General features: G+C 41.2%; 2 protein-coding genes across 4 annotated transcripts in view; one reads left to right on the top strand and one right to left on the bottom strand.

Moving 5' to 3' along the window:
* arhgap44a (Rho GTPase activating protein 44a) overlaps positions 1-16,650 on the top strand; it is a 31,140-nt gene extending 14,490 nt beyond the window's left edge. Inside the window, exons 9-23 of one of the 3 annotated variants that reach the window (XM_008416138.3) lie at positions 23-104; positions 417-544; positions 794-905; positions 1,772-1,853; positions 2,018-2,098; positions 2,459-2,572; positions 2,657-2,748; positions 4,009-4,195; positions 4,960-4,977; positions 5,084-5,272; positions 6,338-6,850; positions 9,418-9,563; positions 9,665-10,051; positions 10,704-10,755; positions 12,618-12,718. In XM_008416138.3, coding sequence (XP_008414360.1) covers positions 23-104; positions 417-544; positions 794-905; positions 1,772-1,853; positions 2,018-2,098; positions 2,459-2,572; positions 2,657-2,748; positions 4,009-4,195; positions 4,960-4,977; positions 5,084-5,272; positions 6,338-6,850; positions 9,418-9,563; positions 9,665-10,051; positions 10,704-10,711 — 2,139 coding nt within the window. In that variant the 3' untranslated portion in view covers positions 10,712-10,755; positions 12,618-12,718. Of the gene's footprint in view, positions 1-22; positions 105-416; positions 545-793; positions 906-1,771; positions 1,854-2,017; positions 2,099-2,458; positions 2,573-2,656; positions 2,749-4,008; positions 4,196-4,959; positions 4,978-5,083; positions 5,273-6,337; positions 6,851-9,417; positions 9,564-9,664; positions 10,052-10,703; positions 10,756-12,617 lie in introns of all 3 variants that reach the window. The other 2 variants (XM_008416135.3, XM_008416140.3) reach the window with 2 other exon arrangements.
* Positions 15,118-19,202, bottom strand: LOC103468811 (RING finger protein 222). The gene has a single exon (XM_081610069.1). The coding sequence runs from the start codon at positions 18,867-18,869 to the stop codon at positions 18,243-18,245; it is 627 nt and encodes a 208-aa protein (XP_081466195.1). The 5' UTR covers positions 18,870-19,202; the 3' UTR covers positions 15,118-18,242.
* Between the last annotated feature and the right edge of the window lie 489 nt (positions 19,203-19,691).

Genomic DNA, 19,691 nt, shown 5'->3' on the forward strand with positions numbered 1-19,691 from the left:
TTTCCCTTTCACCCCTCTCTAGCTAATAGAAACACAGGCAGAGTATCACAGGAAGTCATTAGAAATTCTTCACAGTGTCCTGCCCCAGATTAAAGCTCACCAAGGTGAGTCATCCACAGAGCGCAGAGGTGTCTGAGTAAGAGCTCCGTTCTGTTTCTGCACCTGAAGCTATATAACGGCAGCATATAAAAAGAGAGCTTAATTTCTCTGAGATGTCAAACGATTCCATAATTTAGCAGTAATTATACACTGTAGTAATTAAAGCACACTGGCTTAAACACAACGCAAGACTGGATTAATTTGCATATACAGTTCACATTTTTAGATTTTATCTTTTGGAAAATGTTCTTTGTGAACACGGCATATTTTGCAACTTACGTCGTCTCGCATCTGTGTTTTTGCTTTGTGTGTTGCAGAGGCGTGGGTGGAGAAGCCATCATTTGGCAAGTCTCTGGAGGAGCACCTGAATATTAGTGGGAGAGAGATTGCATTTCCCATTGAGGCCTGCGTCACCATGCTGTTAGAATGTGGCATGGAAGAGGAGGTGCAGCACAAACACGCCCACACACTCATGCAAAACTTGCACCTTGTGGGTGTGAATTTAGTTGTATTTTGTTTGCTGCATGCAAAATGAGCCCAAATGCATACAGCTCTAGGATTACATTTAAAGGGTTTAAATTATGCACCTTGAGCAACATTTGTTCAGTTAACTCACACCTTGCAGTCTTGTGAGCTTACGGGTGGTATTTATTCATGTCATGTTAATGCAATTCCCCCGGTGTGTCGTCTGCAGGGCCTCTTCAGAGTGGCTCCATCTGCCTCCAAGCTGAAAAAGCTGAAAGCTTCGCTGGACTGCGGAGTTCTTGACGTCCAGGAGTATTCCTCTGACCCGCACGCCATCGCAGGTGAACATCACCCACACACATATTCAAAGTACTTTGGAATAAAATACAAAGATTTTCATGTGGAAAAAGATTTTTTTTTCAGTTTAGATCCTCGTGGGTTTTGGACATAAGGTGCTGAGAAAGAAAATTGTTTGTAGCCAAACTTTAACTACCACAAATCTAAAGGTACTTTTTTAAGCTTCCTAAATTTGAAAAAAAAAACAAAGTGCACGTTCAACCCCCTTTAATCTGATTCCCGCAAATTAAATAAAGTCAATTGCCTTCAGGAATCTTTCCATGTTCTGTGAAGGCCTCAGAAATGTATTTGGGGAACATTAGCAAGCACACCATAATAAATACCAACAAACACATGAGGCAGATCAGGGAAAAGTTGTAGAGAACTTTAAACACATCAGAAAAAACTTTGAACATCAACTACTAAACATAACAACAGCATGACTCAACTGCAGACCTGCCTACTCATGGTCATTCACAGAGTTCAGTCACTTCTTCCCTGCTATGCACTGCTCTGTGCTGAAATAATTATTAAACCTCAATAAAATATACTGGAATGGTTGTGAAGTGAGAAAAAAGGAAATATTAAAGAATTATTAGAACTTTTTCAAAGTGCTAAAAGAAGCTGTTTAAAGACTCGCCATAATCCTGACCAGATAACGCTGACTTTTAAACATATGAACACATGAAAGCTGTGTTGAACGAGCTGAATCTGGCAGCTGTACTAACTACAAGGGCCCGCTGGAGGGGAGGGAATATGGGGCATAGCCTCACAAGCTCTTGAAAGAAAGAAAAAAAAAAAGAAAACATCCCTCCACCCTCTGAGAGAGCTGACCAATTTTTTCCCTTTTTTCCATTTTTTACTTCCGCAGGGGCCCTGAAATCATACCTCCGTGAACTCCCAGAGCCACTAATGACCACTGAACTTTATGATGAATGGATTCAGGCCTCCAAGTAAGTTGATTTTCTCTCGTTAAAAAAACATTTCTTGGATTATGCCATTGGCTATGATGACTAAAAAGTAGTCCCAAAGTCTTCATGAAGAGTGATGACATTTAATAAATGTGGAACCAAAAAAAAAAATTTGAATTGTATTTTTGTAATTAATATTTCCACAGCATTCAAGATATGGACAAGAGACTACAAGCCTTAATGGCAGTATGTGAAAAACTCCCCACAGACAACCTGAACAATTTCAGGTGAGCTGTTTTGTCCTTTTTTAGCAGATTGAATGGTTTTGTTATGCTGTCCATAATACAAGTGAGTGTGTATAAATCTCCCCTAAAATTCTTTCTGACTTTCTAAATGTATTCCTTTCTTAAAAGCAGGTTTAGAAGGAGATAGTATAATCAGTCTGTTTCAGTATTGACAACCTGAAGAGAAGAACTGTTGTATTTTTTCCTACATGTAATTATAATGATTGTAAGGTGCCTTACCAATAACATGACTAGGATGACTTTGTTCTTTGTTTTTTACAAATGAGAAAAAAAAAAACTGATTTCTTAAGAATTGAAAAAGTATGTCACTTTGACTTTGGACTTTTCTGTCAAATCCTGCAGATATCTTATAAAATTTTTAGCCAAGCTGAGTGAATATCAGGACTCGAACAAAATGACTCCAGGTAACATGGCCATTGTCCTCGGACCTAACTTGCTGTGGACTCAAACAGAACCGTATGTATTCCTGCTGCATTATTGATTTACCAAATGTTGGGTCTGATTTGCGCGTAAACAAAACGCTATGTTTCTTCTTTCTAGGAACATGACAGAGATGATGACCACTGTTTCTCTGCAGATTGTTGGCATCATTGAGCCGATTATTCAGCATGCCGACTGGTTCTTCCCTGGAGGTCAGAATTACATTAATACATAGAGGAGGGACCATTAGAATGAGGCTAGGAAACATAGTTTGTAGCTATGCAACTATACTGGGTTATCAAATCACTTTGGTGAAGATACTTCCTTATTTTATTGCCCTCTTTGCTTCTGTGTATTAGATCAGTATTTCTAGATCAGACACCACATCTGAAGAAACTCTTATTTAGACAATTCACAGTGCAACCCCATTTTTTCTTTATGTTTACAACGCATTACATTAATTTCAATACTGTATTTATAATACAAAAAGTCATCTATATCTTCTGTAGCTTTGATAAATAAAAGTCTATGTATGGATGTATTGGACTCATCTAGATATGAAAGAGAAATGATGCATGACATGAATCAAAAAGTTGTGTAAATGTATTCTGCCTTTACTGATAACTCCAAGTACAATCAGGTACAGCCAGTTACTTTCAGAAGTGAACAAATTAGTAAATAGCGCCTCTGTGCAGTTTAATCTGAGTATAAATACTTTTGTTATGTGAAGGCCTAAAAAGTTTCTTGCAGAATCTTCTGGCCAATACTGAACATCTTGAAGACCAAGAAACAAATGGAAACCATAACATGGCTACTTACCTAAACTAACAAGCCTGGCAAGGAGAAAATTGTTGAGAAACAGCCAAAAGACTGATGTGGCAGAATGTGTTAACCGGACATCTATTAGTCATGCAGTCTATATAAATCAGGTCTTTTTTGAAAGAGAGGCTTGAAAAAAATCAATTGTTGACTGAAAAACTGACTGAAACAACCTCCAAAAGGACAACAAGCCTAAACATACTGGTACAGGTGTGTTACAGTGGCCCAGTCAAAGGCCACATCAAAATTCTAAATCCTGTTTTGCAGGAATAAGGTGTGTTCAAACCTGACAGAGACATAACTCAAAAGACTTGCAGCTGTAACTGCAAAAAGTGGATTTTGAGTATCAACTCAGCCGCGTCTGAATATATCCAGCTTTTTAGATCTCTTTTGGTCAAAACAATTTGAACGTCACAGATCCCTTTTCTTTCTGCTTTACGATCACATACTACTATGTGTTAGTCTACGACATAAAATCTCAAGAGAATGTGTTTGGATTGAAACCCTTTCAGATGGCACTGCGTTACAGTTTGCTGATGTGTGTGTGTGTGTGCGTGTGTGCGTGTGTGCGTGCGTGTGTGTGTGTGTGTGTGTGTGGGTGTGTGTGTGTGTGTGTGTGTGTGTGTGTGTGTGTGTGTGTGCCTCCGCCGCAGAGATCGAGTTCAATCTGACAGGCTGCTACGGGAGCCCGATTCACACCAACCACAACTCCAACTACAGCTCCATGCCCTCGCCGGACATGGACCAGTCGGAACGCAAGCAGCAGCAGCACGACCAGAACCGACGCCCACTGAGTGTCGCCACTGACAACATGATGCTGGAGTTTTACAAGAAAGATGGGTATGATGGCAAATGCTGCTTTTCTCCCGCCCGCTTTGCTTGCTCTCTCTCTCTTTCTCCCTTTCTTCTTATCCTCGTCTCGTCTCATGCATCTGAGCTTGAATAGATGTGCCTAAGTGGGGAAATGTTCAGAAAACATTAAGAAAATATACATTTTGTGCCTCATGTGTCTGAAACCTCCACATGTGACAAGAGAGGTGAGCATCCTGGTATCTGCCCACTTATCATTCTCCTACATAGAAATACACCCCCATGTTCTCAGGATTCATCAACAACGGGGGTCTGAATTGCCTTAGTATCATCGTCTCTATAGCAACAAGCTGCTGATGGAGGGCTGCTAGTTATTTCTTTTTTTTTTTTTTTCAGGGAAATATTTTCCTTGACTTATCTTCATGTCCTCCCACACCAAGCTCCTCCCTCACAGTCTGGCTAGTGCGTCACCTGGCCTGACTCATTCACTCCGCCAGTACAAAGAGAAAAATGATGAGAAATAAGAAACCAAGTTAGTAAAGCAGTAACAGATACAGGTTACTGAAAGGCAGCTAGGATTCGTTTTAGTTCATTTCAAGTCATGAATATGTATGAAAATGAGCTGGATTCTCCACAGGAGTCAGTTGTTGCCGTGATCCTCCTCTCACCTCCGAACTTCCCTTCTCCCTGACCACGGCCAGAGTGTCTCATCTTCTACTCTTGTACTGTGAACCGTATCTGCATCACTTATGACCTCATATCCCTTTTGCCTCTTATCTCCCCTACTAACGCAGCATTAGGAAGATACAAAGGTACTGTATCATTCCGTTGTTCCCACTTCTTTCCCTCCCTCCCTGTCCCAGCTAAATTCATCTTAATGTTTCCACCGACGTACGTGACTCTCGCGTTTCTCACCAGCATGGGCGTCAGAGTGATGGATACCTCCTGGGTGTCTCGCAAGGGTTCCTCCACGCTGACGCGCAAGACTTCTTCCACCCCTCCTGGCATGCAAGGACCCAGCTCCCCCGCTGACACGCTCATCCCCGAGCAACCCGGCGAGCTCGCCACCTCGCCCTCCGCCACGCCGCCGCTTGGAGAAAGGGTTTGGTAAGTCGCCGCAGCGACGCTGTCCCCTATGTTGCTCACGTATTCACAGCAGGTCATTCTTACTTTCACCACCATCATCACCATGAGCATTCTCAGATGAGAAGATGTGTCACCCATTTTTTCATTAATTTGCAACGTATCCACGATGTCTCGGTCTAATTCCGTTCTGTTTCTCTCTCTCTGCATTGAGTGTTCACTTCACTTCTTTGTCATGTATTCGTGACTGTGTAACTTTTTCACTCTTTTTATTTTGTCCAAATTCTGTGGTGAATTTGGATCTGGCGTTAAGCTTCAATTTCTTTTGGTCCTTGCAAGCATGCTAAAATATCCTGTCTGTCAGTAATGCTTTGGCTTTTTAGCTTGCAGTTCATTTATTTATTTTTTTTCTGTTTTGACACACTGATTTCAACATTTCTGGGTTTTCATTATCACCTTCAAGCACATGAATAATCAACCCTCAGTCATTTTTCCAGCCCATGTGGCAGACGAGATAATTTGGCTTCTGGTTTGGCTTGCTTTTATCCTCATTTCCCGCGGCTCTTTCAGCCATTGAAAGGGTTTTGTGTCTGTTTCACACTGCCCTGGGCTGACTGCAGGACCCGGGATGCAAACAAGTCATATATTGCGAATTCCGGTTTCCATTTCTAGCAGTGAGGAGATCCGCTTGATAATATTGTAAGCTGCGGATGAACGCTTTTTCCTCACAGAGAAAGATCCTCAGAGCTCTCTGCAGTGTGCAGACACAAGGTGATCACAGAGGAAGTGTTACACGCTGTATTCTTTTCCTTTGCCAATAAAACATTCTTTTTTCTGCTTTTTCTTTGTGCTTGTCTTTGTATTTGCACTTTGAACTGGGCTGGCTGTGTCCGAAGGCTGGTGCCATAACCTTTGCCTAAAATGCTTTTTTTTTTTTCTTCTATTTTTTTTTACACCGTGTTTGAGCAACAGACCAACTAACACCGAATCATGGCAGCAGCTTTATTATTCTTTATTTCTCCACTGCGATTCCCTGTTCAACCTCTGGAGCTGTTTTATTTGTGCTGTCTATTCTCTTAATGTCTACAGCTCAGAGAACGTGTCGCTCAATCGGCCAGACACCTCTTTTGCCCACCCAACCCCTGGGGAGGACCGGCCGCCCCCTCCTTACCCTTCCTCCTCGTGCCACTCCGTCCCCCACCACTTTTATCCCAAACCCCCACCTTGCGCTCGTCCTGTGGCACCAGGTCCCGAGTCCCAGCCCCCTGGCTCGCCACCACCCCCAGTGCGCTGGTCTGGCTTCACTCCTCCCGCCCCGCCCCCTTCCTCCTCTTCTTCTTCCTCCTCCTCGTCACTCGACATCAATTCAAACCCCAAACCTAGCTGTCTGCACTTCCCCAAGTACAGCCCGCCAGGTGACTTGTCACAAGCCCCTCCGCTCGACACTAACGCTTCTCCACTCTATGTCAAAACCCCCCTGCTACTAACCCGCCATGACCAAAGTCACAGCAACCTCCCTAGCCTCCCTTCGTCCGCTCCCCCACCCCCGCCGTGGGCTGCCTGTCCATGTGCCCGAGAGAGAGGACCCCCCAGGCTGACTAGGTAAATACAACACTCCTGTGGCCACTGTGGGTGCATCACAGAGCGCCAGCTGGTTTTCTCTTCTAGCTCGCTGGCTCAGATTTTGCTTTTTGCTTTTTCACCCCTCCCCTTTCAGTTGACTTCTGGTTCGTTCAGGTTGTCTGGAAAAGTGTTTTGAAGTGGGATGTCTCTCCAACCAGAACTGTTCAAATGATATTTGGTTGTTTTAATTTTGAAGTCTACAGTGGTTTTTTTTGTTGTTGTTTTTTTAACCAGCTCATTCAAAGCATTTTTTTAAGTATTGTTAAACCTTTTAACTGAGCTTTAGATGCCTGAGCAAAAGCATGTTTCAGCAAAGCTCCTAATTTGTAGTCTAATGTTGACTTTGGCCTTTTTCCTAACTTGTTGTTTTGCTGGTTTTTCTTACACAAAGAAAGGAGAATGTGAGTCAACCAGACTAAACTTTGTCATCCCAATCACATTCCTGCTTGTGACACACAACTCCTCGGTAAAACTCAAATAACAAAAATCTCACCAATGTCCGAGCGAGGTGGAGATCTGCTGCGGTTAGAAATTTAGCTGAAACACAAACTCAACACAGAAAAAAAGCCTAATTTAATTTATATCAGGGGGTTCCAAAGCCAGTTCTTCAGCACAATTTCTCCTGGGTAATTGAATATTTCACAGATTATTATTATTATTATTATTATTATTATTATTATTATTATTATTATTATTATTATTATTATTATTATTATTATTATTATTTATTTATTTATTTGTTTGTTTTTACTGGTGATACTAATCTAAGTTGTGTAAGAACTGCAGTTTGCCTCTACAGAGGTGACATTAAAATCAATGCCTCTGCAGGCCAACTACTTAAAAACTCAAGAGCTTTAAACTTATTTGAAATAAATGTGCACATGAATAATTAGCCCTCAGTCCTTTTTTTAAATTACTTAAACTAGCTTTGTTATTTATTCTAATATGTTATTTATTCTAATATGGTAATCTGAAACCTGATGTTTTAAATGCTACAATAAGAACAACTGATATTTCAATGGTTTTACTAGGACTTTTTCATGAATATGTGACTCCACATATTTTCCTCTTCTGTAAGCGCATGTCTTATTCCTGCTAAAATTATTCACAGGTTGAAGTTTGCTGTAGTGATAACATAACATATTTATCCTTTATGTTGATATGACTTATTGATATTTTGCCTCATAATGCTTCAAGTTAATTGCCTGCTTAAAAAACTTTGAGAAAGGTCATTTTTCAGCTTTTTAAATGTAGTGGTTTGCTTTAAACATAAAATCTGATGACTATCATTTTAGCTTTTCTCTGCACAGCTCGTTGTTTTTATATGGACATCTGTCTGACTGAAGAGTACAGCACACAGAACAGGTGAAAGCATGAGGGTGGCAAAAAAAAACTACTACGGGTACAGATTGGATCATTATTTCATTTGTTTTGACACTAGATACAGACTTAAAATATTTCACAACTTCCCTGATCAACTTTATTCCGTTTGTTAGTATGTATCCTAATCTGTGTGTTAAATCTGCAACACACTGCAGAAAAAACTGAAACATTAATGAGATGCCATTGATTTCTAGCCTGAAATAAAACTACAATCAAGCCAAATGTAATAATAATAAAATTATTTGAATTTGATGCTGTATCAACCCTTCCAACTACAGTTTTAAGAAAGTCTCGAATGAAGGCTGCAAATTTGCATTTAACCTCCAATCACTGAGGGAGTTAATGAGACTTTTTTTAACCACAAATTTTTCTTATAATTTGTGCTTTAATTAGGCCATTCTTGGCCCTCTGAATGTCTCTGTGTTGTAGGTTCAACACAAAGTATATGTCTCCTATTGTCCGCTTTTGTTTTTTGCTTTTATTAGTCAATAGGACCGCAAACCTCCACTTACTTACAGTCAGCACACTTTTGAAAAATAAAACAAATTTAATCTAAATATAGCTATTTTTTAAGAAAGAGTAATAATAATACATCTAACCAAGAAAATAAATAAAATCATTAAATCTCAAAAAGTCAAGAAATTTGTATTTATGTCGTTTTTAATAAGACACATATATCTACAGTGATTTACAGGTCTACACAAATTTGACTACTCTGTTTATTTCAATAAGGTACTGCATGTCAGTGTATTTAGTAGGTAAAAGTGAAAAGAAAAATCAGTTTCCCTTGCTTTTTCATGTTATACATAGTGTAAATATTTGGAAAATGTTGCAGCTTTGCACGATTATAACAACTATTTTTGAGGCTTTCTTGAACTTCTAACATTATTTACTTTAAACATCTCCGTAGTCTTATGACTGTCAAGTTTTAACTGTTAGTTGTGTTTTTGTTCTTCATATATTGTGATTTTCAGAACCCATTTTTAATTCTGGTATGAGTCTAATTTATCTGTTACAAGTGATGGTGATGATGGTGGTTATGAGTGTTTTGGTGTTGAAGTGACATAAAGCAGACAGTCCAGTTTCTTTCTATTTTTTTTTTTTTTTTTACTGATTTGCTGTTTGCATTCTGGTTCACATAATAATATCTGCCTACTTTGCAGTTCGCTCAAGAGTAAAGAGCTTTCCCCTGTGATTGGGCACAAAGGCATCCAGGTGGCAAGTCCAACAGTGCCCCCTAGCTGCAGCCCTCAGAGCAGCAGCCAGTCCCCCCACTCAACTGAGCACAGCCCTCACGCCCTGCGCAAAGGTTACTACCTCTCTTGCTGTGAGCTCTCGCTGGCTCTCAAAACCTAAAAATGTTTTGTATTGATATATTCAAAGTAATGAAAATGCTCTCTGTGATTTTAGGTTCCAAGAAGTTGGCCCCTGTGCCTCCAAAGGTCCCTTACGCCCAGTCTGGAGGGATGTCTGACCAGTCCACAGGTCAGCCATCACCTGTAAGCCTGTCCCCTACACCTCCCAGCACCCCTTCCCCATACGGACTGACCTGTCCTCCAGGGCAAGTACCGCCGTCCTCCCCTGGGCAGACTCCACTCGGGCCAACCCACTCGCTATCATCTCCGCCCTCCCTCTCTGGGACACTCACCAAGTCGCGGCCTGCCCCTAAACCTAGACAGAGACCGAGCCTGCCCCCTCCTCAGCCGCCCCCAGCGCCCCCGCCCCTGGCTCCAGTCCCTCAGCCTCTGGAGCAGGGCCTCCTGGATGGACTGTCTCCTGGAGAGAGCATGTCTACAGGTAAACACCAGCCTCTGGAAACCACCCCCCCACCGCCACCACAGGTGGGGCTGCAGCGGCCCGCTCTCAGACTCGCTGTGGCTCTGTCCAATGGAGACGGTGGACGAGTGTAGGACCCTTTAGGACTGTAGACACAGAAGACCCCTTGTCCCTTTAAATGACTCCTCCCAATCAAAGATCGGAATGAGAAAACAAAGTGACCTCTTAGACACAGACACCTGAGAATTATGCAATGTGAACATTAGCATTTTTGCGCCTTAGCGAGCAGATCTCCTAACCTATGTATTCATTGCTTGTGTTATGTGATGATGTTTCTGGGTAACCAGTGGAAACATCAAAACAGCATAGCTCGTCCTGCTTGTATGGAAGTTTGCCATTAGATTCATCATGTGCTCTCTGTTTATCTGTGTTGCCCAGACCCCCCCCCCCCATGCGGCAGAGGTAGGTCAGAGGCTTACACAGTTCGCTCAAGACAAGTGTCTCTCCTTGTGAGCAGACATGGAAACATAGCCAGAGAATCCCACATTATATTTACAGTATTATGTTCTGATGATGAGGTGTTTTGTTAATATATACCAATCTTTTTATTTATTTATTTTTGTTATATTTATCATTCTCTTGTCCCCCCTTGCTACTATTGTGTACTTTGCAGCTGTGTGAGGCCAGGGATTCAGTGTGGGCTAAGTGTGAGGGGGACTTTTAGGGTAAGCCAGACCGCCCCTCGCCCCATGCACTCCATCTCACTGCCTGGCCTCGTGGTGTGGATGCCTCTGGGGTTTCCTGCAGCCTGCCTCAAACACTTACCCCCAGCTCTCAATCAGATCGTCTATTACCCTCTTAACAGCAATATTGTATCTTTGCACTTTGTTGGTCAACCAGTGGTGCATGGCTCAAGGATTTCCCAGAGTGCACCACACTGAGCTCACATTGCAGTAACCATTGCTTACAAAGGTCCATCCTAAAGCAGACCCCTCTCCTCCGCTCCCTCCCTGTGCCTTTTTATTTCCGAGTACCGTGCTGGCAGGCATCCCCCCTGCCACTTTTTTTCCGGGGGTCTTCAGGTAACCCCACCCTACCCCCTCCTGCTCTTCTACTCGGCAGGTTCATTGCTTTTTGTAACCTCTGCTTCCTTTTCCCACGCTCCACCTCATTCCTACACAGGAATAGTCATCAGTCTGTTTGGACGTGTGGCTTCCAGTAAACGGTGCAACACATTAGATTAGCGACAGTTTCTGCAAATACTGTGAGCAGAATTAATGAGATTTTCATTGTTACTTTAAGCCACTTGGTGTCTCGGTGCCATCTTTCTCCACAGAGTTCCACACACACACATCTTGTTGCCTCTATGTTTTGGCTGTTGTTGTAGACGTGTGGTGTGTCACCGTGTTGTTGGATATTTTTTTTTTTTTTGCTGACAAAAAAAATGTGTTGCTGTTCTTTGAAGTTTCAAACAGCTGTGACATACTTTACCTTACAATAGTTATCATCCCGTGAACCTTTGTCACATTTTGTCGTATTCTAGCCAAAAACCTTTCAGATTTATTTTATTGAGATTATGTGAATTAACTACACAAAGCACTGCATAGGTCTTGTTTAATAATTCTTTTGCAAGTAGAATTCCAAAAAGTTACAAAGTCACTCAGTCTCAATCTTAGACAACAGTAGTTTTTCAACAGATTCTCAATTGAAAAAGATATGTTTAAGTAACTACAGCACACCATTGTTCTTATGTTGTAAATTTGTGCATACTACACAGTGTTATTCTTACTTTTACATTTTTTGACTTCTGTGTGAACATGGTGGTCCCGCTTGCCTTAATTAGCTGATGTGATAACTGAATTTCCCCACTGTGGGACAATAAAGGATACTTCTATTCTACTGTCATTTAAGTCTGGGCATAGACTGACTAAAACGTCTCCCCGCTTAATTGAAAATCATGCCTTACTTGTTGAATGTATTCCTATGTCTTTATGATAGAGTTTGCTTATTAATATTCCCTTAAAAGAACTCTGAGGCCTTGCTATAACAATTGGGTTTATACCGAGTTACATACAATTTATTAATTAGATGTCCTCTTAAAACAGTTTTTTTAATGGTTATCAGATAAATGTGGCAGAATGTACACACAGGCCGCACTTTTCTGATTTTATGCCTAAACGACTTTGATAGTCATATACCCTTTCCACTTCAAAACGATGTGCTACTTTGTGGACGTTGCAATACAATAAAGTTTTTGGTTACAATGTGACAAAATGTGAGAAGGTTTGTGGAGTATGAATACTTTTGGCACTGTGCAACACTAACTGTTTGCTACGGTTAACGTCAAACTGGAAACATCCCTGTGTAGAATGTGAAGCACATATAATCTACCGAGTTCTTTAAACCATTCACCATGAGTTCAGATAAGAAGCATTAATATTACTTCTGCTTTCTTCCATTTTTTTTACTTCATTATCATCATCATATGCCTTCCCCTTTCCTCTTTTTGTCACTCACGATTACCATTTTCACTATTTCACTCTTCACACTTACCTTTCCCCCCTCCCCCCATCATGCTCACCATTAGATATCTTCAATTATGAAATCCCCTCCATCAATGTCAATCTGGACAGCCTCATCGATGAGTTCAGCGGTGCCCCCTGCAGGAGGTCCCTGGCAGTGACAGACTCTCCAGAGGGGGACGCTGTGCCTGAGGAGGAGCCCCAGAGCACCATTCTATGACCTATAACCCTGAGGCATCATTTACCAGCGTCCCAGTGGCTGTACATGCTTTGAACTGTCAACACCAAGGCCTGATGGAAACACAATGACTGGCCCCACCAAATGTCCACCTAAAACCAGAACATGACCCTTTCCTCACATCCTGCTACAGGCTGCAAAGAAAACTCATCTTTCTCAGCTGCTTCTTTTACATTTATGTGACTACAAACAAAACAAACAAACAAAAAAAAACCACCAAAATGCCATAGTGGATGAACTGTTGCCTTTAAAGAGAAAAGACTGGGAAATAGATAAGTATTGCATAAAGATATTTTTATCACTGATTTATTTTTTTGCTTATTTGCTTTACTTTGTCATTTTGTTTCACGGTGCAATGCTCTACGTTTCTCGATCTTTTTGTAGTTATTTTTGTTTTGCCTTATAAGAACATGCAATCAAATTGCAATATGACGTCCGCAGGTTGTGCAAACGAGTTGCTTTCGGGAGACTGGCATGGTTTGGAGCAAATCTCATCCTCAGGTTGAAACACAGACAGAGTGGGAGCGGGGCTCACAGGGTATTCAACTTTGCACACGTCGGAAACACACTGGGCCCTTTAAGGCAGGCTTTGCATGCAGGACGGAACATTTAACTCGGTTTTAATAAAGGCCCCTCATTTTTACTCCACCTGGGAAAAAATAGGTGTTTACACATGTACAGGTAAAACTCACCCTAAACTCACTCTGCATTGTACCAGCACATAATCAGAAGAATGTTATTGTAATTTAAGCTTTTTCTACTTGCACCCGTTGTTCCGTTTGGAAGAAGCACCACGTTGTTTTTGCATGATGAACCGATGTGAGTGATCTGCTTTGGATTCAGGGCCTCTGAGTGATTTTGTTTTACTTTCCAAGTGTTGATCTTCAAATTTTGTTTCCCTCGGAGAGTAAATCCTGACCCTCACGCCTGCTAGGATGCTGCAGCTTGACGATGACGGATGAAGGACTACACTGCCTTTATGTTTGTGTGATTCTCTCTCTTAACTTTGTTTCAAGTGCTTCAGGTTCAGTGACCTTTGACCCCTGCGTGTAAATACAAAGACTGTACATAGGTTTATGTATATAAAATTGAGAGGAAAATTATATGTAAAATGCATATCTGGAACATATAATGATATTAATATATGTGCTGATATTTATCGTGTAGAAAATGACATGATTAAAATTTTGATGTTATATTTTGTCCCTGCACACAATGAACAGGTGTACTGTAGATTCATGTTGTTTTTTTTTTCACTTTTACACCGTTTTACTATAGTGCTGCAGGAGACATGCAGAATGTTCCCTCTGCAGCAACTCGTCTGAGATATTCAGTCCTGTTTTAGCTCTTAGCGATCGGCTTACGATTCCTCCGTCTAAAATATTCAGGTCTATCTGCATAAAAAAAAACATTACTCTCGAAATACCCAAATTATTTTTTAATTTTAACCCAAGACGATTATAAAGTGCCTTCCAGAAGTATTACTACATCTTGAACTTTTTCTCTGCAGCAAACTTCACTATGTTCTATTGACCAAAACATAGCAATGCATAACAATGAGGGGGAAGATGCAGAGACATCATTTTGGGGTTTTATATACCTCTGTTTCTTTTTTTTTTTTTTTTTTTTAGAATAGCTCAATCTTAGGCAGATTGGATAGAGAGTCTGTTAACCTCAGTTTTCAAGTCTTACCAGTATTTCTTAATTCCAGATCTTACTAACACATGAATATGCTTTGATGTAAATCATTCCGCGTTTTGTTTAGGGTTGGTTTGCCACTGAAAGGTGAACGTTCACTCCAGTCACCAATCTTTTGTGGCCTCTCACAGGTTCTCTCCCAGTTTTTTCTCCCATGTTCTCATCAACTCTGACCAGATTCTCTGCCCCGTTGATAGAAAAGCAACCCCCACTGCATGATGCTGTTTAAACCATGTTTTATAGTGGGGTCTTAATTTTCTGTCACACATAGAATTTTACATGAAGGGATTTAATTAACTCTGACCTGAGCATCTTCTTTCATATATCCTGCGTTTCCTCGTGTCTTGTGGCCCACTTCAGAAAAAAAAGACTGTTTGACAATCGTGCTGCTCTCCTATGTCAGATGTGAGGAATGCATCCGCCTGAGCTGTGGATCTCTGTTGCTCCTCCAGAGCTCCCATGGGCCTCTAACCTGCTTCTCAATGCTCTCCTTGCCTGCCTTGTCAGTTTTAGCGGAGGGCTATATATTGGTAGATTTGCATTTGTGCCATATTATATTCTAAGGTCGTTCACTTAGAATAGCTGAACAACTCCATCCCTGACATTTCTTTCTGTTCCTTGATAGTCAGGCTGCTGTTTTGTCGTTAATGTTCTATAACAAACCTTTGAGGGCTTCACAGAACAGATAGATTTATACTGAGATTACATCACTCACAGGAGAACTCTAATTTATTTTATTTTTATTTTTATTTTTTTGCTGATAAAGGGACTTTGGAAGGCTGTTTGGTGCACTGGCTTTCACTTAGGTTAGAACTAGAGGAATATGAAAAAGGTTCCAAGGGTATTAATGCTACTGCAAGGCACTGGAGAATTTTGAAATTTAGCAGATGGGAGCTGCAGCGGAATCACTTTTCTATGTAATACTAATCATCATAGAGCAGTGATGGTGTTCATTAAAGCACATTTACAGAGTTTACTGGTCCACCTTAGTCCAAAAAAAGTGCTCAAAATTGCCTTTTTCCAAATCTACTTTAAAGAAGCCATTGCGTTCATAGTAAAGCATTTTTTTAAGGTGAACCCAAAAACTAAGTTTAATTTATTTACTCCCAATATGGGATCTATGGTATGCCTCAGTGTGTGTGTTCTCAATAGACTGACTATCTCTATGAAGATTTTGGTGATGTTGATGATCTTGATAGTTGTGGTAACTTTATGACAATAATTGCAAGTGCCCTCACTCTTTGTTACTTTTGAACAACAGGAATAATCAATGTGCGTTAGAAGTTTTTATTTCGTGTGCCGGATCCATATGTTCATGCACAGAGGCAAAACTATCTCTGAATGTGACTGGTGCATATTTTGTTTAGTGGTAGACCGCTCTACAGGTTAAGTGAGTGTTAGGATTGGATGAAGTTAGTTCAGGACTGTTGACATGTGTTGTTAACACAACATGGCAGTATTACTCTAATGCTTTTAGGCATCACAACTGGAACTTGCAGCCAAGCTGGAAGCATGCACTTAGTTAATTATAGGTGTGATAATTAAGCTACAAACAAAACAAAACAACAACAACAAAAAACAAAACATCTGTACTTTCCCAAAAAATGTGAGTCCTTATTTTTGGTTGCTGCTGTAAGTTATCTACAGCTATGTTTTTAAGTACATATTAGTTAGAGCAACTTCTTCCACTAATGATACACAGTTTTGTTGCTTTTAATGGCTGTAGGTCTATTTTCACTTTATCACCAGGTATGTCGCGCCAAAGCAAAGCCAAGTTTATTTGCATATTGTGTGGATTTAAATCAGGAAGGGACAAAAAGAGTCATGCATGCACTTGGAAAATATTTTTAACAGACCACGTCCTTTCGTTAATCACTGTCGTGTCAAGGGATTGTGAGAGAATGCGAAACGCAATGGACGCTCTCTTGTGGGATTTTGAGCAATACAGAGGAGGAGTGTAGGTTGCCTGTGGATGTACAGCCTCCTTCTGCTTTCCCAACTAATGTATAAACTAAATCTGCCGCTTGTCGAGCCCACCATGCCTAACCCTTCATTCTCTGCTTAGCATAATGAGTGGAACACAGTGTGTACTGTGAAGCCTACCTGCAATCCTTATCAGAATGTCAGAAATAAATATATATTAAACTCTACATTTTTAATAACCCCACTTGGTCATTGCTGCTTTATTTCCTTCCATCAACAAACATCATCCGCTGCAGTCTGTAGGTTTGTTGTGAAGGCATGTCTTTTATATCCTGCTACTAACTTAGGAGCTAGAACATTTTGTTTACTGAGCCTTGTCATTCTGTCTTTGGCCTTATTTTGATGCCATCTTTACTCTGTTTCTCTCTTCTCTCATGTAACATGTGATGCATTTTTTGGGGGGTCAGTCTGCGGAAAGGGAAGGTACATAGGAAAAATATATATATTTTCCCAGATTACTACTAACATTACTAACATGTGAGAAACAAATCTGTGATCAAGTAGCAGAAGTCTGTTGAGGTGTGTAACCAGCGGGACTGGCCAAGCAGGTCGGGTGAAGAACTGCAACAGGAAGATGGTGGGGAGAATAATGGTGATTCATACAGAGGATGAGTCTAACCTCGCCTAAAGCTCAGCCACAAAATGCACAATGAACTGCCAATGTTTGAATTGCAGGTTTGTTAAAAATGGTCCTTTTAACAACTGATTGTGATCTAACAATCAATATTTTGGTCTTGATCTGATGCTGTGTATCATGAAGGACTCTGGTAATCTAATCAGTCAAGCAGTGTCTCTCCTTACAGTAGACAGGTACAGCTCATCTCCTTCAGGCTACCGTGGGAGCATGAATTATTTCTAACAGATCCTTCAAAGGTGTCTCTCTTTACACTGTCTTCACAAGTAACTGGTTAAAGGATTCTTGCCGGTTCTCATTTCTATAATTCATAAAGATAAAAACTTCAGTAAGACTCGGAGGTTATCGTTGGATTCATCATTTCCTGCTTTATGACCATAGTTTGCTACAACCACACGCTTCAGTTGATATTATTGTGACTTTAATCCATAGGTCAACATAAACTAGTGCCTAATTTTATGTTTTTTTAAATGATCACATGTGAACTTAATGTTCCTATGAGTTCCAAGCATCAGCTGCTTTATGCCTGTCACGTGTTGTCCCAGGAAAACACTCTGAAATCTGTGTTTGTAAAGCGACAATGTGAAAGAGTACTAGGTGTGTGAATACTTGAGCAATGAAATGTTTCTACCTGGAAAAGTGGGAGGCTGTGGCTTTACAGGTTAGGCCACAAACTCGTGTATTGCTGCTTGGAAACACAGCAGTCAGCAACAAACCACAGCATTGCCCGGGCCTCTTTAGCAACATTCTGAATTTCTAAGGATTGTTTGCTGAGTTGGGGTTACAAGGCTGGAAAACAGAGGCTGTTATTGATGATGAGCATGAATTTGATGACTAATTCATCTTGTCAAAGCAAAATTTTAATTTAGACTGTTGCTTAGCAATAGACATTATGTGCCAATATAAGTCTTTGTTTTATTGACCACTTTAATCGAGATAAATTAATTAATTTGACAATACAGAGCTATAGTCCAATATGACTACAACTAAATACTTGAACATACAGTTCATATCGTGATACATTGCTGATCAGTGAAACTCACATGCACAACAACGTTGATTTCCAAGGAAACATTGTCCCTATAGGTTCTTCAATCGTTTCCACTTGGACCTGTATGCTGTGCATCTTCAGCAGCACTATGCCAACAAAATCCAAGGTAACGTCGCGGCCACCAGTGCCAGAACAGTAAAGGTTGACAGCAGACAGAGCAAGCATCGCGCCGTGGTGCAGACCCTGCGTCTCTCCCTGCGCTGAGGGTGAACCACTGTCATCACGACATCGAGCGCATCCTCCTCTGCCATCGGTCGCCCCTGGGCACTTATGATGAAGATCTGACACGCGTTGTGGTTGTGTCCGATTAACCTCTCCTGACGGGCTCGTCGAAAGATACTCCCGCAGCAGTGGGCTATCCGGTTAACTCCGCTCAGTAAGCTGCCCCCGGAGGCGCGCCGTGCGCTCCGGAGCTGCGACGCCGTCGGAGGAAGAGGCACCTCCAGCGTCTGTTCTTCATCTGGGTACTTGGTCGATGAGAGTGCCACCAGCGATTCCTTTTGCCTCTTGATGAACGTCAGATGTCGGCAGATGGGGCAGGCAATTGTGTCCCTGATGACTCCGTCGCTGTTAATGCTGACCAGCGTTTTGACCAAGCAGTCGTGACAAAATACATGTCCGCAGCTTAAAGTCCGCTCAGTGCCCGATAGGATCTCATAGCATACTGGACACTCCGGTGTGTCGTCTTGGCTGTCCTCTTTGTAAAGTGCCATGTAGAGGTAGTAAATGCTGAAAACGGGTTGTCTAACAATAAGAACCCTTAGTGAAGGAGCACTGAGGTGCACCTAGTTCATTGTTCCTCATTGACTGCGCCGCGGCTTTGGGTGGAGGCCAGAGAGTCCTGTAAAACAGAGCCTGTCACCTGTGACAGCAGAAACCTGGCCAATTGGATCCAGTTCAAGTTCTTAAGTGGTACATATTTTATGATCCTCAACGCACGTCTCTCACTGTCAGTGGTGCTGGTTTGGCTATGTAAACTATGTTTGTCCAATAATTTGTTTCATTAGATTTTTCAAGTGTTTAACAAAAAAACACTGAAACTTTCAGAAGAACTTCTGACAGGTGAGACACAGTTCTTTCGTTTTATTCATTTTCGTACGGAGCATTTTGTTTTCTGGCTGTTATGCACCACCTTGTGGTCGCTAAAAATAACTACACCTAACTGTGTTACAGAAAAAAAAAAACTTTACATAAATGTAAACCTGCAAAATAAAATGGTCTCCACCATGACCAGATCTCATTCCAGCAGAGAACATTTGGGATGTGATTGGAGATTCGAATCATGGATGTGCAGTGCAGCTGACAAATGTTCAGCAACCGCCTATGCTACCATGAACAATATGGATCTTTTAAAATCTCTGAGAGATGGTCAGATACCTTGTTTAATCTATTCCATTAAGAATTGAGTCAAGAGAAAAATGGGGTGCAATCCATTATTAGCAAAGAGTCTTAATTTTATTCAGCTCAATTAAAAAAGAAAAGAAAAACGGTTTTATTGATCTCAAGGGGACAATTACAGGAGGTACGTGGAGCAT

The sequence above is a fragment of the Poecilia reticulata genome, chromosome 8 (genome assembly GCF_904066995.2).
Source record: "Poecilia reticulata chromosome 8, P_reticulata-male-v2, whole genome shotgun sequence".
In the NCBI taxonomy this organism is placed as follows: Eukaryota; Metazoa; Chordata; class Actinopteri; order Cyprinodontiformes; family Poeciliidae; genus Poecilia; species Poecilia reticulata.

Bases quoted from the DNA above. Each gene is read 5' to 3' on its own strand.
- LOC103468811 (XM_081610069.1), bottom strand. From the start codon at position 18,869: ATGGCACTTTACAAAGAGGACAGCCAAGACGACACACCGGAGTGTCCA.